Source organism: Stegostoma tigrinum, chromosome 11 (assembly GCF_030684315.1).
Source record: "Stegostoma tigrinum isolate sSteTig4 chromosome 11, sSteTig4.hap1, whole genome shotgun sequence".
In the NCBI taxonomy this organism is placed as follows: domain Eukaryota; kingdom Metazoa; phylum Chordata; class Chondrichthyes; order Orectolobiformes; family Stegostomatidae; genus Stegostoma; species Stegostoma tigrinum.
The window spans coordinates 19,027,115-19,053,687 of NC_081364.1; the positions used below are offsets into that span (position 1 = coordinate 19,027,115).

General features: G+C 42.3%; 1 protein-coding gene and 1 long non-coding RNA gene across 3 annotated transcripts in view; one reads left to right on the forward strand and one right to left on the reverse strand.

The window, feature by feature from the left end:
- Positions 1 to 950: 950 nt before the first annotated feature.
- LOC125460357 (uncharacterized) lies at positions 951 to 23,681 on the reverse strand. The gene is made up of 4 exons (XR_007249244.2): positions 22,889 to 23,681; positions 12,242 to 12,444; positions 6,296 to 6,601; positions 951 to 4,350 (listed from the first exon to the last, which is right to left on the reverse strand). It is a non-coding gene; the product is annotated as an uncharacterized LOC125460357 (long non-coding RNA).
- LOC125460356 (NUAK family SNF1-like kinase 1) overlaps positions 22,375 to 26,573 on the forward strand; it is a 34,577-nt gene continuing 30,378 nt past the window's right edge. The window contains exon 1 of one of the 2 annotated variants that reach the window (XM_048547767.2): positions 22,375 to 22,862. In XM_048547767.2, coding sequence (XP_048403724.1) covers positions 22,641 to 22,862 — 222 coding nt within the window. In that variant the 5' untranslated portion in view covers positions 22,375 to 22,640. The remainder of the gene's footprint in view (positions 22,863 to 26,573) is intronic. The other variant, XM_059649807.1, reaches the window with a different exon arrangement.

A 26,573-nucleotide genomic window follows, 5' to 3' on the forward strand; every position in this document is an offset into this window, starting at 1 on the left:
CACAGTGAAAATGTGATTCTAGTTAGTTCAACAACCCAGATGAAATCAATAAACCAGTGTCACATATCCTCTCTTCGGCCAAAAGTATGCATTGCTCTACAATCATCCTAAAGAGTAAAGGTCTCCATGTTTGATGAGCTAGAAACGCTGGCCTAGCCAGTGACGCCCACATCCTGCCAGTAATTAACAACTCATGTTTACAAACAGGCTAAGCACTCAAGTTTCCCACAGCCAGTATAACAGTGGAGGCTAGTTTCAGTGATAACAGCTATTAAAATTTCTGTACTGGCAATTCTTCAAACCTGGAGAGTTCCAGTGAAGAATTTTTCATTGTGTTCCTTCTACTGTGTTCTAAGTCCAACAATATTGTTATTTATACTCAGTGAAATGCACCCCTGTGATGTCATTACAAAATTGCTCCAGGGTCCTGAAGCCATTATACAAAACACCAGCTGTCAGTGCCACCAGGACTCATCTGGACAGGAAGCAATCACCATTGCCAAATGGCCATGGGGCTTTGCCTCCTCCTGCAGCCAGCAACACGTCGCCAGCTTCCCTTCCTTTCTGAAGAGGCAACTGGAAATGCAGGGCCCACAGGTGGCACAACAGTGCAGGCAGAGGGGGTGCATTGATCCAAGTGGACACTGGAGACAGCTTTGGCCAGCAAGAGAGGGTGAAATGTTCCCTCATCCCCAAAAAGAAGGCACCATCACGCACAAGTGATGGCCTCAGTAGGTGGCCCATATCCTGATGAACAAAGGCCCTATTGCTGCAGACTCAAAGCAGTGACTCTCCAGGCTCCACCTTTAGAAAGTCCATTACAGGAGGTTCTATCAACAGAAAGTAATATTTTTCTTTCATTTTTTTCAGTTTATTTAATTTTAACAGATATTTAATTTACCAATACAGGAATTTAATCATTTAAAATACTATATTTCATCTTACAGGCATTAGGCATAATGTTTTAATGTTTTTGTTCCTACTATAGAAGACCGTATGAAATTTAACAAAACATGTAATATTGATTCCTGTTAGAATTAATGATTCATTTAAAGTTGTTTCACTTAAACTGCATTATTCAGGAATACAAATATAACATAAAATGAGGATTTCTTATACATAGAATATGGAGCGCAGAAACAGGCCATTTGATTCAACCTGTCAATGTGGTATTTATGGTTCTTTCAAGCAATTTCCATTTGTTTTTCTCATCCAACTTTAGCTTGTCCCTAAATGTATCTGCACTACGCACCTTAACTATTCCTTCTTCCACAGTCCCAGCTGTCCCTTGAAGAGGTTTCTGTTAAGTTCCATTTTTGATTGCTTCACAGCAATCTAGTACTGTTGGCCAATTGTGCTGATATCACAAGAGGAACATTCTCTCACTGTCTACATTCAATGGCCAGACTGTTCATAACCTTTTTAACATTGCACTGAGCTTCTAATCTTATTATCTCTTTCACAAACTACCAAACTCCTTTATATCATCCATACTTCCTTTTATCATAGTCCATTTGGTACTGAAACATCAACTAGGCTATTGACATAATTGCTGTCAATGATTCCAAAACAGTTCCGGTAATTCTCCCTCCATCTTCCAAAATCTCCATCTGTTTTGAAGCTGTTCATATCTTATCCACATCAGGTACCATTCACCTATAACCTCTACCTTAATTGGCCTATTGTAGTTCCTAGCCCCTACTGCTCCTATATGAAATGATCAGAGAAAGCCATCATACAGTTTTAAAGGGAAAGTCATAACTATCGGACTTAGGTAAATTTTTTTGTAGCTGTAACTAACGTGGTAGATAAGGGAGTTCTTATGGGGTTAATATATATAGACTTATCGAAAGCATTCAGTAAAGTTCTACACAAGACAGCACATAGAATTGGAAATAATCCAATTAATTCAAAAGCAGAAGACCCAATTAAGAGTTTTTTCAGGCAAGCTGAGGCAGGTTTCAGACCATATGAGCAACTAAATTCCAAAGGAATGATAAAAAAGTCGAATCCCAACATCACTTGCCATCAATTCTGTCTTTACCAGTCAGCACACCTATTTCCTGACCTATTAGTCACTTGCCAGTGTGAACGATTGCACAGGAGGGAGTGCATCTACTGTGAAACTGAAGTGCTTTGGCTATGGCCAGATGTGGGACTCCTGGTCGAAGCACTTTATTTTCCTGGAAATCGCTTTTACTGCTTGACAGGTGATTGCCAACTTCTTGGAAAACACTTCACCTGCCTTGTACTTCACTCCCCTTCAGCTACTCTGCCCTGCTGCTAGCTTTCAACACAGCTTGGGAGCAGCTTATGAAGTTCTACCTTCTATCTCTAATGAGGATCAAGAATGGAAATAACACCGACAGCAATTATCTTCTCCTCAGCCTCAAGCTGCTCATATGGCAGAGGGGATGTTCACAGATCAAGCTGCAAGGAGATACTGGGCCTCCATTTATTCCACTCAGAGAGAATGAAGGGTATGATCAGGCAATAAGATAAAATTTGAATAACCTGAGTTAATATACTCGCAGGATTCAGTGGGTGGTATGTAAATTTTCACTAGTAAGTTACAGAATCACAAATTAAATGGGCCATGAAAGAGTGAGTAGGCAATGTACAAACCTTTGTCACTCGTGCTGCTGCAACATTTTCTTAAATTACTGTATATTAGTCAATGATGTGTAAAAAATATCATCAAGCCTGTATCAAATTCTTTTCTCTACTATTTTAATGACAGTATTTTGTACTAAGAGACGTGTAAAAACAAGAATGATAATATACTCAAGAAGGGTCACTGGACACAAAACATTAAGTTTGCTTTGTGCCAGACCTGCTGAGCTTTTCCAGCAATTTTTGATTTTGTTTTTGATTTCCAGCACCCTCAATTCTTCGGGTTTATAAAAAAGATTTCATACAGGTCATTATGCACTAGTAGCATCAACAATAATGTTTAGCCTATAATTTGAAGTTGAAACATGAAATATTGTGTTTCTGACATAAACATCTATTGTGATGATGCAGCTGTAGCTATTTCCAACGCTGTGTGTCTGAGAACATCTCTTCACTTTTGGTTGATGGACAAGGGACATCCATTACGTGACCCTTGGACCAAAAGGGACTGAGCCAGCTTCTGTTGTGCTACTCAGCAGGGTTTGGTCCCACCTGCTGTTTTGATGCTGCTGGCCCCACTGCAACATGAATTGATGGAGAAAGTGCTGGCATTGCAATTTAGAATTGGCAGCAGAAGTAACATCCACATCAAAAGCCACAGATGGGATTGCATCCTGCTGAGGGTCTGCAAGTGAAGTTTGCAGCAGTATTGTTTTTAATACGAAGGAGAATTCCTTCACTGCTGGTTAGTGGATATCACGTGAAAAGTAATTTAACTCAGCACATGTGCCAAGAGAAGAAACAGAGGTTAAAATTTGTTCATAAAATCTAAACATTAAACAAAAACACCACTTGCTATCGTGGCCACATATTCTGGAGTCTGAAAATATTTCTGTGGTCCCAGAAACAATTATGATCTGGATTAATTTTTGTTCCCTTTTCTCTCACTGTTCAAATTGATGCCTTCTTTTCTGGCAGTTCGCTTACTTTTCAAATGAAAGCATCCAGATACCTGAAGCTTCATTTTTAATCTCTCATCTATTTCCTTCCCCTATTTGAACAGCATCAGCCTCCCACCCCCACCCCCACCACTTTGGTTCTATCTTATATCTCCTTTGCCTTTAGACTTTTCTTCATTATTTTAGTTTTGAATTGAATTCTCCTTTTATTTCTCTGCAGAATTGGCTTCCTTTCTTCCATTAGATTATCTATCTTGCTTATCCAAGTGATCTAAAATAAAGTAAATTAGATTTGGAACAGGAGAAAATTCACTTGGTGTATGGGGAACAGTTTGCTGCTCCATCTGGATAAAAGTTACCAAATGAACATCAAATAGCTCTATTTTAGTAAGATCTCCAGGATGTTCCATTGCACCAACATATTGATTGTAGCCATCATCTTTTGGACAAGGGATGTTAAGGAACGTAACTCTTTACTAATAGGTAGTGAGTACAGGATGTGCAGGTTAGGTGGATTAGCCATGGGAAATGCAGGGTTACAGGCATAGCGTAGGGGGTGGGTCCGAGTGAGTTGCTCTTCGGAGGGTTGGTGTGGACTTGATGGGCTCAATGGCCTGCTTCCACACTGTATTGATTCTAAGATTCTACCCCAGGAGCTGGCCATCTTTGAATCCAATTTATCCGCATGGCTTCATTGTATTGAATGCAGGAACAGGCAGTTATCCTTTTGTGGTAACATAAACGGGATTAGAATATTATCAGACAGCTGTTCCAGTTCCTGCATGGGACACAATGCAGATGAAAAAAATGGGTGAAGAAAGCCACATGTCCATAAGTGAGCACATCCAATTATACATCCATTTAAATTAATGCACAAATAAATCATATGGACTACCTCATGAACATATGATATTCCCTGTCCAATTATCATGGCCTGATTTTTAAACAGATCCAGGCTGAGCAACAGAATTATTCACCCTCCACGTAAATGTGCATAAAACTCAGGCTATCAAATGAGATGAATAAGAAAAATTGTACTTTAAAAATTTCATCATTATTCATCTTTTTTCTAATCTGGTCACTTCTATCAATTGTTTACTTCAGCATAGTTTTGATTTGAATACTAAGCTGAGGGAGGTGCTGACTCTTTGCAAGTTAAGGGTAACGTTATAGAGTAGAGATGGATATACAACAAGACTGTCAGTGTTTCTTGACAGATTTCTCTTTCAGATGGGGAATACATTATCACGTAGTGAGCTTCAAGCAGAGAAAGCCAGATGGTCCTGTTTCACATTCCCCACCCCATGATGGAATGTTGTTCAATTGATGATCTTTCTAGTGATTTGGCTGAGACCTAACAGAGCATATCCCACTGAGACATGGCATGGGTGACAAGGAGTCAATGAGACCTATGGCCATGAAATTTTCTTAGGTCCATGAATGTGAAAGGAACACCCGGGACCAGCAGTGATAAAATCCACCCAGCTGAAACAGGCAGATGTTAAAGGCAAGTAGTATTTGTTCTGATAAAACTCACTCAACCAAAGCAAAAATGGTCAGTGATTCAAACTTGTCATTTTCTCAATGAAAATGTACATTTAACTGCTTCATGTATGGGTCAACACATAAATACACTGTGCTCTAAATACACATAAGAAATATATCTTGGAATCAGATATTTCACCTTGAAACATTTATGTGAGATTTATAAAATCATGAGGGGTATGGATAGAGTGATTAGCCAAAGTCTTTTTCTCAGAGTAGGTGAGTCCAAACTAGAGGGTATAGGTTTAAGGTGAGAGGGGAAAGGTATAAAAGGGGCCTAAGGGGCAAGCTTTTCACGCAGAGAGTGGTGTATGGAGTGAGTTACTGTAGGAAGTGGTGGAGGCTGGTAGATTTAAAAGGCATCTGGATGGGTACCTGAATAGGAAGGGTTTAGAGGGATATGGGTAAAATGCTGGCAAATGGGATTAGATTAATTTAGGATATTGGGTCGGCCTGGATTGGTGGGACAGAAGGGCCTGTTTTCATGCTGCACAACTTTATGAATATTTAGGAATACAAATCTTATTTAAGAATGTTAAAAAAAATTGAGGATCAATATTTACAATTGTGATGACCCTTGTGCTTTGGGAAAAAGCTTGTGTTTTTCTTTAGGTGTGTGCCTTTAATTCCAGGGTGAAACTGGGAAGCATTTTGAAAGAAACATAAGTGAACTCCCCAGAATGTATTTGAGTTTCCACAAATGCACGCGTGAACTGAGGTTGATATGGGGATGAACGCTAAAGAGCAAAGGATAAACTGAAATAGTAAATAATTGGAAATAAAATTATAGCTGGGCTCAAAACCAGTAGGTGATTTATTTATTGTCACATGTATTTATTGTAAATAGTGAGGAGTGTAGTATGGTGTCACCATTCTCTGGCTCCATCTTGAAACACAGGAAATAAATCAAAGCAGTATTTAAAGCCAGAAAAGTAAAACTGGGCCTGGATCTGGGCTCCTCCAGCCCAATGCTCGCTATACATTGCTATAACCGCGCTTTGTTACAATGCCACCACTGGACCAAAGGCTCTCCACTCTTCGGTGCCATCTTGCCTCCACCAATGTCGCCGCCGTGAGTTCATGCTGGGCTGAGCTCACCAATGCGGCCTCTGCTGGCACCTCAGGTTCCTGCGCTGGGACCAAACTCCCCTGCCATCCCACTCTCCACCATTAGATACCTGAGCCTAGCCATGGACTTGGAGCCTCGGCTCGGCTGGCGAGTCCGGACCAGGGGACTAAACCTGCGACCTGCCCCTTGCTTCCAAGGAGACCTCGTGCTGGGTTGGAGCTTGATCTGCCATGTCCTGGCATTGCTGCCACCACGGCCGGGTACCTCCTCCTTCAACATTTACTCAGCCTCGCTGCTTCCAGGGCTGTGCCACCATCTTATTCTGCCATTCCGCACAGGGCCTGCTCTTGCCAATGTCAGTACCCATGCCACTGCAAACGAGGCTTTAAAGAAGAAAGAAAGCTAACTTGCAACCCTAGAAAGAATAAAAAGAAAAAGAAAAGATAAGCATACAGAAATGGGTGAGCCCCAGGGCTCAGTAGCCCAAAATGCTGCTATTCCACTGCTGCCATTTTGAGCATGTTGAGAACACGGAATTTGTGTGAGAGGCAGCATGCAAAGCTCTCCATGAGGTGACTTCTTTCCTACTTGGTAGTAAAAAGGAAATACAGTCCTACATGTTCTTCATAAAACAATGAGTAAGTGAACAGATTCTATCCTTGGACCATTCTGTAAATGATTGAAAAGTTATACAAGCAGGACTATCATGAACTGGATGAGAGAGGACTGATAGATGTGCCTCTTGGAGATAATGTTATCTCAGATTCTCCAGCATCTGCAGTTTCTATTGTCTCCAAGAGGCACATCTATCAGTTCCTAAGGTGTAGCACTGGATGAACACAGCAGGCAAAGCAGCATCAGAGGACCAGGAAAGGAGGTCTGGACCCTTCTTCAGAAATGGGGGAGGGGATGGGGTCTCTGAAATAAACAGAGAGATGTGGGAGGCAGTGGAATTTTGGTAAAGGAGTAGATAAGTGGAGAGGAGATGGGCAGGTCAAGGAGGTGGGGATGGGTCCAGTAAAGGCGAGTGTAGGTGGGTAGTTAGGATGGGGCTTGGTCAGTCAAGGGAATACAGACAGGTCAAGGAGGCAGGGATGAGGCTGGTAGGTAGGAAGTAGGGTGGGGGTTGGTCAGTGAGGTGGGAGGAGCGGATAGATGGGAGAAAAGATAGACAGGTCGAGGAGGCGGGGACGAGCTGGGCTGGTTTTGGGATGAGGTCGGATGTGGGGAGATTTTGAAGCTTGTGAAGTTCACATTGAGACCATTGGGCTGCAGGGTTCACAAGCGGAAAATGAGATGCCATTCCTGCAGCCTTCGGGTGGCATCACTGTGCCACTGGAGGAGGCCCATGATGGACATGTCGTCCAAGGGGTAGGAGAGGGAGTTGAAATGGTTTGCGACTGGGAGGTGTTGTCGTTTGTCATGAACTGAGCGTAGGTGCTCCACAAAGCAGTCTCTAAGCCTCACCTTGGTTTCCCCGATGTAGAGAAGGGAACAGCGAATACAATATACCACATTAGCAGATGTGCAGGTGAACATCTGTTTAATGTGGAAGGTTTTCTTGGGGCCTGGGATGGGGGAGATGGAGGAGGTATAAGGGTTGTGGTTGCAGGGAAAAGTGCCAGGAGTGGTGGGGCTAGTGGGAGTGTGGAGCGGACGAGGGAGTCACGGAGAGAGTGGTCCCTCTGGAAGGCAGATAGGGGTGGGGAGGGAAAAATGTCCTTGGTAGAGGGGTCAGATTGCAGGTGGCAGAAGTGGCAGAGGATGATGGGTTGAATCTGGAGGTTGGCGGAGTGGTACGTGAGCTTGAGGGGAATTCTGTCCTTGTTGGTATTGCTGGGATGGGGTGTGAGGGATGAGTTGTGGGAAACATGAGAGATGCAGTCGAAGGCATTTTCAACCATTGTGGAGGGAAAGTTGCAGTCCTTGAAAAATGAGGACATCTGAGATGTAGGAGAGTGGATTGCCTCATCCTGGGAGGGGAAGGAATTGGGAATAGGGGATGGCATTTTTGCAGGAAGGTGGGTGGGAGGAGGCGTATTCTAGGTAGCTGTGGGAGTCGGTAGACTTGAAATAGATATTGGTTTCCAGGTGATTGCCAGAGATGGAAACACAGAGGTCCAGGAAGGAGAGCGAGATATTAGAGATGGTCCTGGTGAACTTAAGGTTGGGAGGAAGGTTTAGTAAAGTGGATGAACCGTTTGAGCTCCTCGTGGGATCATGAGTCGGCCTCGATAAAGCCATTAATATAATGGAGGAAGAGGTGGGGGATGGGGCCAGAGTACTAAGCTTCAAAATCTTCCCACCCTCGACCTCATAGCAAAACCAGCCCAGCTTGTCCCTGCCTCCTTGACCTGTCCGTCTTTTCTTCAACCTGTCCGCTCCTCCCACCTCACTGACCAACCAACACCTCCTACCAACCAGCTGCATCCCCACCTCATCTGTATTCCCTTGACTGACCTATCCCTTCCCTAACTCCCCACCTACACTCACCTTTACTGGCTTCATCCACGCCTCCTTGACTTTCTGTGTCTGCTCCACCTATCTGCTCCTTTATCCACCTTCCATCCACCTCCCCCTCGTCTCTATTTATTTCAGAATCCCCTACCCCTTCACCATTTCTGAAGAACATTCCAGACCCGAAACGTCAGCTTTCCTGCTCCTCTGATGGTGCTTGGCCTGCTGTGTTCATCCAGCTCTGCACCTAGATGTGCCTCTTGTTTGTGTTAACAATATCTAGAAATCTCAGAATACAGTTTCTGGAAAAAGCAACCAGACAGCCAAATACATTGTGTGGGAAGTGAGAGATTGTACACTGAAAGAGTGAGATTTCACTTGGTGCCACCATAAGAACGTGAGATAGAGGAGCAATCAGACTCTTCAGCTTTCCTAGCCCTTCACCTTAGTGATGGCCATTACATTCACGTCTGCTCCCAAGCCTATTGCAGTTTAGGTATGTTATTTGTGTTTTCCACTGTGAAAGCTGATGTAAAGTATCTATCCAGATCCAACGCCATTTCTTCGTTCCCCATTACAACTTCTCATTTTCCATTGGCCCAATGTCCACTTTTGTCTCTTAGTTACCTTTTATATATCTAAAAACAAACTCTTGCAATTTTCTTTTGTATTACTCGCTAGCTTAATCTCGTATTTCAGCTTCTCCCACTTTACTGCTTTTATTGTTGCCCTCTGCTGATTTTTAAAGGCTTCCACTTGTCTGGCTTCCCACTAATCTTCACCACATTACATATTTGTGTAGGAAGTGATGAAACAGGCTTATGACTATAAAAGACATAGCCTTGTGGCAGCGACCGCTTAAAGAGAAATTTACTTTGATTTTAGTTGATTTGATTTATTTATTGTCATGTGTATTTTCTTACAGTGAAAAGTATCAGGTAGTGTCGCAACTCTCTGAAACCATCTTAAGACATAGAATAATACATCAAAACATAGAATATGAAGGCAGAAGACTAAAGAAATAAAGATGAAGTGCTCAATTTTATAGTTCTTGTTAAAAGCTCTGCCATGGTCCATATACTCCACCAGGGTAGTAATGAGTTGGTGTTGGGACTGCCTTGACAATTCTGCGAGTCCACCCTGGGCCCACTCACCAATTGCCATAAGTCCACCCTGGGCCCACTCACCAATTGCCATAAGTCCACCCTGGGCCCACTCACCAATTGCCATAAGTCCACACTGGGCCCACTCACCAGTCGCCGTGCGTCTGCACTGGGCCCAGTTACAAATAGCCACAAGTCTGTACTGGACCACGGTGGCCAGGTACACGTCCCCTTCACCATGCCCTGCTACTGGAATGAAAACTGTCACTCATTAGCACTTTCTCACCTCCATCAACATCCTCGCCATTATGACTCCTCACTGGACATTGTCAATGCAAACGTTACCGATGCTACCGGATATTGTACCAGTGCTAACCACTACCACTGTGAATTTGCTTTGGGCCCATCCCATTGATGCTGCTGGGTCTTTTATTGGAGCCAAACTCACCTCTGCTGCCATCTTCACGAATCTGCACTGGATATAGATGCCACCAGGAACACAAACTCACATCCACCAGGGTAGTAATGAGTTGGTATTAGGACTGCCTTGACAATTCTGTGAGTCCACCCTGGGCCCACTCACCAATAGCCATAAGTCCACCCTGGGCCCACTCACCAATCGTCTTGAGTCTGCACTGGTCTCACTCACCCTTAGCCATGCGTCTGCACTGGGCCCAGTTACCAATAGCCACGAGTCTGCACTGGGCCCACTCACCAATAGCCATGAGGTTGCACTGGGCCCAGTTACTAATAGCCATGTGTCCGCCCTGGGCCCACTCGCCAATAGCCTTAAGCCTGCACTAGGCTCACTCACTGACTGCCATGCAATACAATTCATCTGATAATGAAAGTTTGAATTATTTTGATCTTATTTGGTTTGTTTTTGTAGAAGCTTTAAATTGTGAAAGCCTGCCCAACAGTTTTCTTTCTTTTAGGCTCAAATATATGAATTAGGAGTATGAGTAGGCCATTTGGCCCCTCATCCATTGTGCATCATTCAATAAGATCATGATTGATCTGTTTGTGTTTTGGATTCCCATTTGCTCTTGATAACCTTAAATCCACCTCCTTAAAAATATTCAATCACTCTATCTCCGTTGCTTTCGGAGTTGTACAATCTTCTAAGGAAAATAAATTCTCATTTCTGATTTAAAAGGTGACCTCTAATTTTAAAAGAGCGCTCCTTATTTATGGGCTCAGCCATTAAAGGAAATGCCATTTCCACATCCAATGGTTTTATCATAGAGTCATACAGCACAGAAACAGACCCTTAGGTCCAACTCACCCAGCAACCAAGTTTCCTAAAACAAACTAGTCCCAATTGCTTGCATTTGGCCCAATTCCCTTTAAACCTTCCCTATTTATGTACCTATCCAAATGTATGTTAAATGTTATAACTGTTCCTGTACCTACTACCCTCTATCTCAAACCATTCCAGAATTATGTGCACTTTAACAAAGATTTTTTCATTCATTCATGGGACATAGACATCACTGGCTAGGCCAGTATTTATTGCCCAGTCCTCATTTACCCAGATGACAGTTGAAAGGCAACCACAGTGCTCTGGCTGTCACATGTAGTCCAGACCAGTCAGAACAGCAGATTTCTTTCTCTCATAGACTATAGTGAACCAGGTGAGTTTTTCCTGACAATCAGCAATTGTTTCAAAGTCATCATTAGACTTTTAGTCCCAGTTTTTTTTTGTGCAAATCCCACCATCTGCCGTGGCACAATTCGAACTTGGGTCTTGAGAACATTACCTGGGTCTCTGGATTAATAATCTTGAGATAATACCACGATGCCTCAATCTTCTAACCTCCTAAGTGGAAACAAATCCAGTTTGTTCAAACTTTCCTCATAAGCCTACCCATTCATCCCAGAAATCAATATCATAAACTTCCTTTGAACCTCTGCCAATGTATTTACATCCTTCTTAAATTAGGAGACCAAAACTGCACACAGAATGCAAGATGTGATCTCACCAACAACCCACACTGCTGAAGCATAACATCCTTACTTTAATATCAATTCCTCTCTCAAAAAAGGACAACATTTCATTAGCCTTCTTAATTTCTGTTGTACCCTCATGCTAACATTTTGTGTCTCATTCACAAAAATACCTAAATCTTCTGCAACTCAGTATTCTTCAGCTGTTCTCTGTTTAAGCAACATTGAGCTTTTGCTGTTCTTTCCACCAGGGTAAGCAATTTCACACTTTCTCACATGATATTTCATCTGATAGAATTCTGCCCACTTACTATATCTGTCTGCAACTTTCTTAAGTGTTCATCACAACATAGCTTTCCCATCTATCTTGATGTCAGCTGCAGATTTAGCAACCATGCTTTCACTCCCCTCACCTACGTCATTGATGGAAATTGTAAAAACCTGAGGCCCCAACATGTACCCCTGCAGGCCTCACTCATCATATCCTGCCAATCAGGAAAAGACTCATTTATGCATTGTCTCTCAGCCAGCCAATCATCAATCCATACCTTCATATTCCCTCATTGACAATATGCTTCGACTTCTTGCAAAATCCTTTTGGCAGCATCTTGACAAACACCTTCTGGAATTCCAAGTTTGATATGTCAACGGGCTCCCCTGCATGATATTCCTTCAAGAAAAGCTCCAACAATTTGGTTAAACATGATTTCACATAGGGATTCCTCTCCATTTAAAAAGTTGTAGGGTCTTTCTGAAAATGTTGACAACAAACTTTTATTTAGAAACTTGCCCTTTCTTAATTTAAATAAATTGCAGTTATACTAATTTCAAAAGGACCCAGCCTGAATAAATTTATATACTAAAAAAAACTGCAGAGATCTTAAATAAACAAGAACAGAAATTTCTGGAGAAACCCAACAGGTCTGGCAACATCTGTGGAGAGAAAACAGAGTTGATGTTCCAAGTCCAGTGATCCTTCCTCAGAATTCATCGTACTTTCTTCGATTTCAGGATATCCACTTTATAACCATTTAGAAGGTTTAATTAGAAGTGTAGTCACCAACTAACCATCTAAGTTTATATTTGGAACCCAAGGATGATTTACTTAACTGTGTAATGGCATGGCTATGTGCCTGTGCTAACTTTAGGGGGCTAGATTGTGTGGAACTGGTGGGGCAACTTTTGGATTGTTGTGCATGCATTTTGCAGGGAATGTTTGTGGCACTATAGAGGTAAATGAAACTTCCAATTTTCAAATTGCAAAGTCCTACAAACAGTAAATGTGATAAATGGCCAGATAATTGGCTTTAGTGTTGCTATCTGAGGAATAAATAATAGCGAGGATACTGGGAGATATCTGCTGTTTTTTACAGTTTTACTGAATATATTATTGCTTCTATTCAGCAACAATGACTGCAAGTGAGTCCTTTCTTGTCACAAAACCAAAGTTTGTCTTTGCCAGTCAATATTGCACATATTTTAGTAAAGTCAGAGAGTGAATATCGACCTTTGTCAGTGTTTCCATTTTACTGGATATATCACATAATATATGCTCCCTAACTTTAAAAAGCTGTAGAACAAAACTCGACTGGGTTGTGTCCTAAGTTTAAACTGCTGGGTGAGTAATAGATGGTTGAGAAAACAACAGAAAAGATATATTGCAAATTTTCAATAATAAAGGGAGTATAAGGAGTAGTCTAAATAAAGATTAGAATCAGTGCAGGTTTGGTGAGCGAAAGGATCTGTTTCTGTGTTGTATTGAATTGTATAAGATTGTATAACTATTATCGTTTCAAATATTAGGATAACTTATGTGTTTCAAGTGTTATGTTTTTAATAGCTCCGATAGAATGCACTCAAAATCACTTATAGCAGATGCAGGAATCACATGATTATGGCAAGCCAGTCAATAGACTAATAGCATAACTGCAGTTCTCAAAACATCCCCTACTCAAAAAAATTGCAAACTCTGTCATTTGCTGTTACATATTTTTCAAGATACCTAATACACAGTCACAAATAAAACCGTCATTCATTGACATTACAGCTTATTAACACTCGTCAGATTTAATTTTGTCAGTCTCTGCCAATGCATTCCACATGTGGTTTTTAAATTGTACAGTTTTCCTAGTTGTTGGCTATTCCTCTCATCATTCCCGGGGTGATGTTTCTTCTCTGGGGCAAGGGTTTATCTTTCCTATGATGAGTTCCGGCACCATGGTAAATGTTGCTGATCCTTTCTTTGCTGGAGAACAGTAGGCCTATGGGACTGATGGTCTTTCTCTACTCTGTGCAGGTAGTGAGTTCACTTCTTCCTGTTCCATTGGCTGCAATGAAGACATGATTTCTCTAATTATATGTTGATGTCTATGGTTGCCATGATGTAGCTGGTCATCCACATTCATAACATATGTTTGAGGATACAGCTGACTTGTATTGAGTGTTAAATATCTGCACTCTGGTCTCTAGTACGCAGCCCTGACAATGATTGGCTTTCTATCATTTCACACTGATTTTGTCACTCATGCCTGCGTCACTTCTGACTGCAAAAGTTTTTCTTTATTGGAAGAGTAGTTTGGGTGTGGCACCACATTACATGTTGTACTCACATATTCAGTGTATATTTCTCCACTCAAGGTTGCCTCTTACAGGTCTGAGCTGGATTGGCTCATTGTTTTATGGTTCTGTTGGCAATTTTCATTGCTGCCTCCGCCTTCCCACTTTACTCAGAATAGTGTAGCCATGATGTATTGCATTGAATTTCACAATCCGTTGTGATGCAGCTACATTCTTCACTCATGAATTGAGAGACATAGTTACGCAAAACCATGTCTGGGGAAAGCAATAACACTTGTATATGTTTTCAGACATTCTATAATTTCATTGAAATCAGCTGGTCTAATTCCAGTAGTCAAAATAATAGTTGACAGTGATAAGATAACCAATTCCTGTGAAAGTGACAAAGTCCATTCAGATCTTCATCCAGGGTCTTTTTGGGATGGTGTATGTCACTAACAGCTATTTAGCATTATTAGTTAGTTTTTCTTTAGAAGTGTTGCACTGGCTGAAGTGGTCCTTCATCTTTTGTTCATTTGTGGCCAGTAGGGCACTCCTCTTGCCTTCTTCAGTCTAAATGCAATTACTTGATGGTTTGCCTGGATGTTCTTCAGCAATTCTTTAAAGATAATGGCACTATTTCCTTGGTGCAAGATGCCATCCCAGGCAATTACTTTATCTCTGTTTGCCCAATGCTCTCAAATAGAAACAGGCATATCTTTGATACTTTTAGGCCATCCTTTTATTACTATTTCCCACAGAAGTTAGAGAGTCACATCTTGTTGCTTAGCTTGTTGGATTTGAGCAAGATGCTTGCCAGTTAGTTTCAATGTCTCTGCCAGCTTGACGATTTCTGAAGTATGTTGAGCTATTCTTTCTCATTAAATCTGAAGCATTTTACATTCTGTTTTAGCATGCTCAACTTTCTTTAAAGGGAATGGTGCCCTCAACAGCAAGCTGTCAAGATACATTGCTTTCCCTTATTTTCCTGTCCAGGTGATACCTCTACTACATCCTTTGCAGATGCATTGAAGCAGTTAGACGTGACTTGAGGAAGATGCTTTGCAATGGCTTATGGTCAGATTCCACTATAAATTTATTGCTCCCAAGCAGTACTCTATCTGACTGCAGTAATACCTCATTTAGCAACCTGGAAGCAAATGTTGCTGTTGTTTTTGTTGCGTAAGGGTTCTTCCAAATCCTGTCTTGTTTCCATCACATCACAGGGTGATTTCACCATTGACCTCAGTATACATTGTAATCACATGTTGTTTGATTCTTGTGAAAGCTGCTTCTTATTCTGTGTCCCAATGCCACTGCACATCCTTAGTAGTGAGCCTGCACAGCAATACACCCTCAGATGATAAGTTACATGAGAAATCTAGTAAATAATTCACATTGTAGTGCATTCACATCTGTTGCTTGCTAGATCTTTGCTATAGCTTTTGACTTGTCAGGATCAAGGCAAAGTCTTATCTCTGTCCACATATGCTCAATAATGTACACTATATACTTGACTTCAGGCATCTTCAATTGTATCTTTTTCTTATTTGACTTGAGGCTCATCAAGAGAGAATCTGTCTAGCAATCGCACCAGATTCTGAATATTTTCTGTGATGGCTTCTTCCATTGTCCATCTACATCCATAGACTAGCAGATCATCCATAATATTTCTACTACAAGAAGATCGCTGAATATCTTGTGCTGTCATGTCAGTACTCTTCCAGAGCAGAAGAAGTACCAAACAATATACTTCACTAGCTCTATCTCCCAAATTGTGTCCAGAAAATAGTTAGAAAACTGGTGATTTCATCCAGCATCATAGAAAAGAATGCAGTGAAGAATTCATTCTTTGTAAAGTGTGGCTACTTTTCTTCAAAGAATAGCAGGGATAGTGAAGTCCCTTCAAATATTTGTGGAGACCCTGTGGATCTTTGGATCAAAGCATGCTCTCAGCTCTTTTGCTGCCACCATGCCGCTAGTCCAGTCTGCAAGATTTGCTACATCTTGATTTCTCCCTTCTTTTCCAGTTCTTCTCTCTTTTCTATCAGACTTGACTTGAGGGCAGCTGGAACTCTGCCTGGCTGATGCTGGATTGGTCTCACTCAGTCACCTATTTTGAAATAATAATCACCAGGGAGATATCCAAGATTTGTAAAAGTATCTTTGTCATCTTCCAGGATCTGTCATTGCTTAGTGATCTGCAAAGCTCTGTGAATCTCCAGTTACCAGTTCTCTTAAAATTTGCTTCAGCAGGTAAGTGGATTTTGCTTAATAAAAAATGAAAGAACTACAGGTGCTGTAAATCAGGAGCAAAAACAAAGTTGCTGGAAAAGCTCTGGAAAAACTCTGGAAGTTCTGAGGAAGGGTCACCTGACCCAAAACATTAACTCTGCTTTTTCCTTCACAAGAAGCTGCCACCTGCCGAGCCTTTCCAGGAACTTTGGATTTTGCTTAATATCTATTATCTACAACTCCCGATTTTTATCCTTCCCATTGCATTGGGCTCTCAGCTTTATTTGTCCTCTTGGGATGAGTATTTCTCCATCATATAGCCTCAATCTTATCTTTGAGTGATTTCACACACATCTGTGAAGTTCATAATGCTGCATGGAGTTCTAGTGTCTTCTGGACACCATGCTAACTCAGTAAAAACTGAAAGAACAACATTGTTCCTGATGCTATAAATCAGGGACAAAAACAAAGTTGTTGGAAAAGTTCAGCACGTTCTGAGGAAGGGTCACCAGAACCAAAATGTTAACTCTGTTTATTCCTTCACAGATTCTGCCAGGCCTATTGATCTTTTCCAGCAATTTTATTTCGGAGGCTAGCTTGATGCTCTTCTTCTACAGTCACCAATCTAACAGTCACAAACCACGTATTATCTCCAGCCCTGATGATGCCAACAAGCTGCACTGTGAAAAGTAGTTCAGCAGAATTATTAGCTGGAATCTCTCTAGCAACCACCTTATGTCACCTCTTTCCATTTAAGCACTTGAAGGCAAAGTGGTTCAATGGTTCAGCTTTTTTGCAGTTAGAGCTCTGTATTCCTCATGCTGGACATGTTTTGCTTTATATGGGTGATGTCTTCCACATATTCCTTTCTTTCCAATATGTAATTCTCCTTTGGCTTGGAATGACTCTCAGCAAATTACGAAAAAAATCACCTGTTCTCTCATAATGTGCTTTAGTTGATGACTGACACTCTCTGATATTCTGCACATAGCTTTCTTGCTCATAATTTTCTGCTCTCTTAGCAGGATCTCTCACCTCTAGGATGATACTATTTCTGATGAGATAGTCTTTCACCTGTCTATACTCACAGGATTGAGCGAGCTGTTATCGTGCAGTCACATACTGATCAATAGCCTCCCTCTCCTCCTGAGCTCTGATGATCAAAAAATACTATTCATAAATAACCTTGCTATGGGGTTCAAAGAGCATCTTCAATGCCAATAAAATCTCTCCTGTCTGGCTTTTCTATTCTTCAGTGAGATGTAGACTTTAACACAGTTTGTAGCATTCTTTTCCTAGTGCTGATAGCAGAGGTGCAACTCTTATCTGCTTGTATTGTTTGACTCAATTAGTAGTTTTGTCATTGAGAGTGGAAAAAGTTCCATTTCTGTCTCATATCTCTTCTCATTTCCACAGCAGCAGGAAATGGAAAGTTTTCGGACATTTTCTGTCACACTGTAATTCAAAGATACTGATTTTTAAAAACTTCTTCCTTGCTGTTTCTTTCAATATCTGTCTGTTCTACAGCTCTGTAAATCCACATATTTTCAGCTGCACCACACCGACACCATATTTAAAGGATGTTTGTTTAATGGTTGGCTCATACTTTTCTAAGATACTTAACAACACAGATAAAGAGTACGTGAATACGACAAGCCCGCCAGTGCACTAAGAGTACAGTTATCTCCTTCCCAAAATCAATAAACCCACCTGCCCGGGTCAACCCATTGTCTCTTCCATGCTCCTGCCTCACTGACCTCGTCTCCTCCTACCTCGACTCTGCTCTTTCTCCTTTGGTCCAGGAGCTCCCTGCCTACATTTATGACACAACCCTCCACCTATTCCAAAACTTCCAATTCCCTGGCCCCAATACCTCAATTTCACTACGAACATACAGTGCCTTCACACTTGCACCCAAACCCCTAAAAGTCCTGTGATTCTTCTTTTCCTATAGGCCCACCCAGTCCCCATCCACTGACATTCTCATTTGCTTAACAGAACTGGTCCTCACCATCGACATTTTTTCCGCTGATTCCACTGCCTACAAGCCAAAGGGATGGCCATGGGCACCCACATGAGGCTGAGCTCTGCGTGCCTCTTTATAGGATTTGTGGACCAGTCCCTCTTAGACAACTACACCAGCACTAAGTCTCACCTCTTTCTTTGTTATTTTGATGACTGCATTGGAGTTCAAGCAGTTCATCAACTTCACCAACACCTCCCACTGTGCCCTCAAATTCACCTGGATTATTTCTGACACCTCCCTCTCCTTCCTGGGTCTTTCTGACTCCATCTCTAGGAATTGACTCACCACTGACATCCTTTTCAAAGCCACTGACTCCCACAGCTACCTGAACTACACCTCCTCTCACCCACCTTCCTGTAAAAATGCTATCCCATGTTCTCAATTCCTCCAGCTCTGCTGTGTCTGGTCCCAGGATGGAGGCATTTTACTCCAGGACATCCCAGATATCCTCTTACTTTAGGGATCGGAATTTCCCCTCCTCTGTAATTAAGGATGCCTTCAACCACATCTCCCCAATCCCCGTGCTTGAGCCCTCAAACGACTCCAATAACAATAAGGATTGAGTCCCCTTAGTCCTCATGTATAAGCCCCTCCAAACTGTGAATCCAACACACTATCCTCCAACATCTCTCCCACCTATAATCACATCCCACTACCAAAAGGGTTCCCTCGCCACCCTTATCCACTTTCTGCAGGGGCCGTTTATTTCATATCTCCCTCATCAGCTCTACCCTCCCCACCAACCCCTGTATCACCCCCAGTACCTTACCCTGCAACTGCAAGAGGTGCAACCCATGCCCTCCACCTATACCTCCCCTCTCACCTCTGTCCAAGGCCCCCAAAAATTCTTCCAGATCTGGCAGAGATTCGCCTGCATTTTATCCAACCTGATCTGTTGCTCCCGATGTGGTCTCCTCTATATTGAGGAGGCCAAATGCAGACTCTGGGACCAGCTTGCAGGGCATCTCCGCTCTGCATGTGCCAACCAACCTGACCTTCTGGCTGTCATCCATTTTAATTCCCCCCACTCCCCTGATGACATGTTCATCATTGGCCTCCTCCACTCTCAGAGTGAGGCCAAATGTAAACTGGAAGAAAAACACCTGATATTTCATTTTGGGAGCTTACAGCCTAATGGCCTCAATATTGACCTCACCAACCTCAAAATCCCTCCACCTCCAGTCTTAACCCATGTCCAGCTCTCCCCCTCCTCCTCACCTCCCTGACCTGACCTAACCTGCCCATTTTCCTACTCACCTATCCACTCCACCATTCCCACTGACCAATCACAATAACCTCCTACCTGCATCCACTTACCACTGTCCCACCTACCCTTCACCCAGCCCCAAACTCCTCCCTCTACTAACTTCTGGGCCTCCGTTCTCCTCACCAGTCACAAAATGTTGACTTTCCTGCTCCTTGGAAGCTGTCTGACCTGCTGTGCTTTTCCAGCTTCACACCTATTGACTCAGGCTTCCTGCATCTGCAGTCCTTACTGTCTCCTTGTCATAATGTTCATGGCATGTGTGGGTAACTGCCACACTTTTTTTTAATTGCTAAAATGTATTTTATTCCTTAAAATAACTTTAAGTGCAAACACATATGCTCGAGCACATTCTGTACAGTCTGCATACTAAGAAAAGCAAACTTTGGGTCTGACATTCCCTATGCGGTTGCATAGGCCAAAGGTATTTCTTACTTATACAGGACATTACTTACACATATTTACATTTGTGGCAACACGCGGGTCTAACAACAGAATGGACCCCCCATTGTACTTTGGCAGAAAGACCATAGATGGTGAACTTTCCCCACTGCCACAATGTTGACACTTTAACCCCTTGCAACTCTGGTCTTGTTGGAATAAGGTGAGCAAAATCAGTGCTTAGGATCTACTTCACTGCTTTACACGCGAGGTTTTACTGCCAACCCTCCCTGGTATATTCTGCCCCTCCAGCTTTGACAGCTTCAGACAGATTGCAGAATAAAGATAAAAGTTGTTTGAAATGAACCAATCCAAGTACTTTGAAGTTGAAGTCTTGAACAAAAGAAACCTCATGTGTATCAGGCTGTCAATAATCCTCAAGAAGTCATTGAAGATGCCTGAGCCTCCCAGATACTATTTTCAAATTGCAGGAGTCTGTCCTATTTAAATTCCTGTATAAACAGTTTATCAGAAATCTATACAAGCAAACTCTGTCAAAAGATAAGCTAGATAGCTGGATCAAACCAATTGGGATTCGCTTTTGAAATGAACAAGTATTATAAACAATAGTGTAATTTATGCAGTTATGGAGTTTATGTATTAATATTCCCCAGCTTGAGATGTATGTTCATTTCCCTCAGCTATTGGACATTGAATGGAACCTTGGTGTGATCTGCATGTACTTCAGACAAAACCAAACTTTTCACTGTACCCAGGTACATGTGATAATAATAAATCAAATCAAATGAACAAAACAAGGAATCTTTCATGAATAGGAACTTATTTTTGTAATAGGGCAAGGCAAGCTAATAGGTTAAAGGGGGTAAGCTAACCAACTGGACTTCTGGGTGTGGGCCAGTGAAACAGACTTTACCAAACCTTTCAGATATAGTAGAAACTGCCAATGCTGGAGTCTGAGACAACAAGGTGCAGAGCTGGATGAACACAGCAGGCCAGGCAGCTTCAGACGAGCAGGAAAGCTGGTTTTTCAGGTCAGGACACTTCTTCAGAAATGAGGGAGGGGAGACAGAGCTCTGAAATATTTCAGATGAAGAGTCCTGACCTGAAACATCAGCTTTCCAGCTCTTCTGATACTGCCTAGCCTACTGTGTTCATCCAGCTCGACACCTTGTTATCTTTACCAAACCTCTGTTGTGTCATTTGCAGCTAGGTTTTGCTTGATCTCCACTGAGTCAAAGTGCTCACAGGTTCTTCCAGCGCTGAGGGAATTTGGCTGCTTTGGAGCATTGTGGTTGGTCAATTTTCTGTCATCCCCATTTTCACGAACCAAAGAGACCATTTTTTTTAAATCAGGCAACTAAAAATACAACTTGGAAGAAATTAAACAGGAGCAAAGATAATTAAATCTTTCAGAACAAAGATATAACATATTGAATAGGGACAAAATTAAAACCGAAAGAAATGCAAATGTTGTAAATCAGGAACCAAAATTGCTGGAAAAAGCTCAGCAGGCCAGGCAGCATCTGTGCAGAAAAACCTTTTGGGTCCGGTGACCCTTTCTTACAGCAATATCAATCCTGTAAAGGTGAGATGAGGTGATGTTACAACTCAAAAGTGAGCATTTAAGAAAAGGAACAGCGAAAGAGAGCTGAGTAGCTGTAGATGGGTTTTGGGAAGCGAGTGATATCATTGTTAAGTATTGAATGGGGAGAATGCAATGTGCATCCAGCAAGCAGCGTCGCTGTCAGATAAACAATGGTACGCACACAGACAGCAGCAACACTAGGGGCTGACAAACAGATGGCGAACATAGTAAGGCTGAAGCAGATAAAGAGGCGGGGACACAGATCATGAGGCAGACACAAGCGAGATAAAAGGCAGGATGGAAGAGACGGTGTTTGTGTGGCATTGTCTAGCTGGCAGAAGGGTGCGAGCGGAGATATTAGCCGGTAGCTGGTGTGCTCCATGTCCTGAAGACCGGGCCGCTCGCTGATTCCTGACCCTGGCCAGATATGTTGACTGAAAGGCAGGTTTTGTTTTCTTGCGACCGTATTTAGGTTTCAGGGCGTTCACGGAAGGTATTCTGACTTCACATGAAGGTATTCTGACCTCACAGTGAACTGAGGGCAAGTGCAGCAGGATTAAGGGAGCAGGACACAGAACGAGATGCCTGGGGAGGGGGGGGGGGGGGCCGTCATCTGTAACTCCCCAGAGTGTTAGTTGACGAGACAGGAGTATTTTCCCCGCTACCAATGCGCGCTTCCTGAATACAAGCTGGGAACACGTTTGAATTTCCCTGACTCTGACCCTACAAAGGTTGGCAGCTGTCTGTGGGGTGGGGGGGATCTCCCAGAGGAGAGTCAGTCTAATGCCTGTGCAAAGAGCCTGTTAACCCTCCAACCGAGTGATCGCCTGTCACCCGGGAAGGCTGCCGTCAGCAGCTGAAGGGAGCGGTAAAGAAAAGATGAAGAAAGAGAAATGCCCGGAAGACAAAATGATAACCAGGGAGATACACTGTCCCGAGGAGCAGGACTGGAAAGATGCTCCCGGCAGCAAATTCTCTCGCACTGTGAAGAAACACCAGCATAAACACAACCTGCGGCACAGATATGAGATCCTGCAGACACTGGGCAGGGGAGCATACGGCAAAGTCCAGAAAGCACAGGAGACAGCGACCGGCCGGACGGTAAGTGCTAACTTCACTGAACTAACCTTTAGGTACACTGTGGAAGCAACATTTCTTAAACTACACGGCTTTCCCTCTTTATTGGAAGGATCAGAGAGGGATACTGGAGTTTTCTGGAGTTGGATTTCCATTAATTGTTTGAAGATCCGTGTGTGGTTTTAAGAGTTAGAGCGACAGCAAGTCCCCCCCCCCCCCAAAAAAAGCTCACAGTCCAATGGGATTACTGATCAGCACACACTTTACAGGGAGGGATAGTGGGGACAGTGAGGTGACAGGAATGCATGTTTCCAAATATACATACAAGTATGTGTAATCTGTTTGCAAAAGTTTCCATGCAGTTTGAGTGAACTGGGGTTAGTATAGCCGGATAAGAGGGCCCGGATTCAAACCACGTTTTTGGGTGTAAATGGTATTCCCAGGATGTTATTCACATGGGTTTTCTGATTACACCTCTGTGGAGGCAGGGCACTGTAGAATGCTGCATCTATCATTTCTATCCTTACAGCCAAAAGTTAATGTTATTGGCCCAAAGTGAACTTGGCCCCCATCCACTTTCTGAATCTCTGATTGCATTTATAATCTTGTCACTTCTACCACTTCACCACTCTTACAGTTTGCTGGAGCACTGCTCCGGGTGTTTTTGATGCTTTATGCATGCGTGCATTTGGAAGCGTTAGGCTCATCGTTGTAGAGCCGTTGGTCCAAATGGTACTCAGTATAAGGTAGAAAAATAAAGAAATAAAGTAAAATTCAACAGCCTTTCTGGAGTGCTGATCCATGCTGGTTTCGCACTCCCTACAAGGGCTCAATCTCCTCTGGTCTGGCCTGTTCGACATGAGGCCTCGGGCTGCCTGCTCCTGCCATAGCCACAGATGCAGTCAAATATTCCCTACATCCTGAAAATAAATGTGAAAAATATCTAGTAGAATGCGCAAAGCAAGAGGAAATGCTAACATTGTTGGTGCTAATTGGAGTATCAACCAGCTCTGGAATGTAGTCAGTGTCAACCTGGTGAGTAGGAATTAGATGTGTTGTAATGTCTTCAATCAGTGAGACTGTCAGCAAACTGATCATAAGATCAAATCAAGCTCATCTCTGAAACAAAAACTGCCCATGTACCTTTCCATTTATAATCTGTGACATTTTATGTGCAAGGAATGCGTGCCTGCCTCCCACCCCCTTTAGCAGACACTTTGAGAGTGGTGAAAGTACCCTCTCAGAGGTGGTTCCAGTGTCGTGGCAGTGGGACTGGGCACGATCACGGTGACAGGAATTGGAGAGTCTGTAGCCTCCTAGCTTAATACTTTCTGTTTGTGGGTGAAGAATAAAAATTATTGCATTTAACCTTGACGCATACATGCCCAGATGTCAATGCCTGTTTTACACCCAATGAATGCACAGAATAGGATCTATCTCATCATTACTGCGAGCTAATTTACTCACTGGGGATTATTACTGAGACCAGACTTCACCCACACCATGTGAGTTATGGCCAGCAGCTATGGAATTCAAATCAGTTTTGCTCACACTTCTCTAGCATTTGCAAAGTCCAGCTGCCACCTTAGCTGAAAGCAACTCATTCAGCATAACTTCGATTGCATTTCATTTAATCTACATTAACGTGGTTTACAGGGTTTATAACAGCTCTGGCTTAGAGACCTCACGAGGAATGTGCCAGTGTGGTGATAGATGGTGAAAAGCAAACAAACTTTAACCTGAGCATGAGTGAAAGAGAAGTCTCACTTGTTTTTTCTGCCACTCTTTTTAAGTACATTGATGCCTGGTGTTGTTACTATTGAAGTACCGGAAACCAATTCTATATCCAGGTACAATCATACATTAATCTGTGTCAGCACTGTACAATTTCCAAATGAAATATCACAAAGTTACATGGGTATTCAATAATTATTCAAAGACTCTGATATCAATTATCATAATTAGAATACATTTCAATCAATAGTTGCAGATCAGTTAGTTGAAAATCAATACAGTGAGCACAAACTACTAAAAAGATTATAAATGGAAAGGTACATGGGCAATTTCTTTTTCAGAGATGAGCCTGATTTGATCTTATGATCAGTTTGCTGTCAGTCTCACTGATTGAAGACATTACAACACATCTAATTCCTACTCACCAGGTTGACACTGACTACGTTCCAGAGCTGGTTGATATTCCAATTAGCACCAACGACCTTAGCATTTCCTCTTGCTTTGCGCATTCTACTAGATATTTTTCACATTTATTTTCAGGATGTAGGGAATATTTGATTAAATCTATTTGACTACATCTGCGGCTATGGCAGGAGCAGGCAGCCCGAGATCTCACGGCGAACAGGCCAGACCAGGGGAGATTGAGCCCTTATAGGGAGTGTGAACCCAGTGTGGCTCAGCATTCCAGAAAGGCTGTTGAATTTTTAACTTTGTTTCTTTATTTTTCGACTTGATGCTAGAAGGACTATAATGTTTAACTTTTAACTTTGTTTATTTATTTTTATACTTTTTACCTGTGATTTTGTACCTAGGCACCTTTGTACCTAAGATGGAGCCAGGAATGGTGACCTTGTACAATTTTCGCTGTAATCATGTACTTTTGTACTTGGTACATGTGACAATAAAATCTAAATTTAGTTCTAAACCCTGCTTTATCTGAAAAGGCAATAGTGAAGCCTTTCTTTGAACTGCAACTTTTTTTTGCTGATAGTGGATTCCCCCAAAGTCACATTACAAGATTTTGGATCATGATGAATGAATGGTTGTATATGTTTAAGTAAGAATGAGGAGCAGTGGTATGGAGGTGACTTTAAAGATTTTGTTAGGACCAAGACTAATGCTTCAGAACTTGTCGCACCTCCAGCAACATTATTCCAATACAGCTACAACATTGGCATTTACCCAGAAATGTGCAAAATTGTCTAGGTATATCCTATCCACAAAAGTAAAGTAGGGAAGACCCAAGCTGGTCAAGTACCACCCCAACAGTCTACTCTAGATCATCAACAAAGTGATGGAAATAGTCGTCGACAGTGCTTTAAAGCAGTACTTCCTCAGCAACGACTTGCTCACTGATGCTCAGTTTTGGTACTGCCAGGGCCTGACCTCAATAGAGTGTTGCTTCAAACATGGATGAAAAATTTGAACATAAGTGGTGAGATGAGGGTGATTATTCTTGACATCAAAGGAATGTTTGACTGAGTATGGCACCAACAAGTCCTAGCAAAACTGCAGTCAATGAGAATCAGGGAGAAAACCCATTGCTGGTTGGAGTCATACTAAGTAAAGAGTTGTAATTGTTGGAGGTCAATCATCTAGGCACAATGATATCTCTGCGGGAAATCCTCAGGGTAGTGTCCTAGACCCAACCATCTTCAGCTGCTTCATCAATGACCTTCCCTCCATCATAAGATTGAAAAATTGGATGTTCACTAGCGATTGTGTAACAATCAAAACTCTTCAGATACTTAAACAGTTCATGTTCATACACAGTAAGAGTGAACAACATTCAGGCTTGGATTGATGAATAGCAAGTAACATTTGTACCACACAAGTGCTAGGCAATGACAATCATCAACAAAAGAAAATCAGATGTCTCCCCTTGACATGAATGGCACTACCATCACTGAATCCTTCATAATTAACATTTTTAGAGAGTTGTCATTGACCAACAACATCACTCGACCAGCCATATGTACAGTCTACAACAGCAGGTACGAA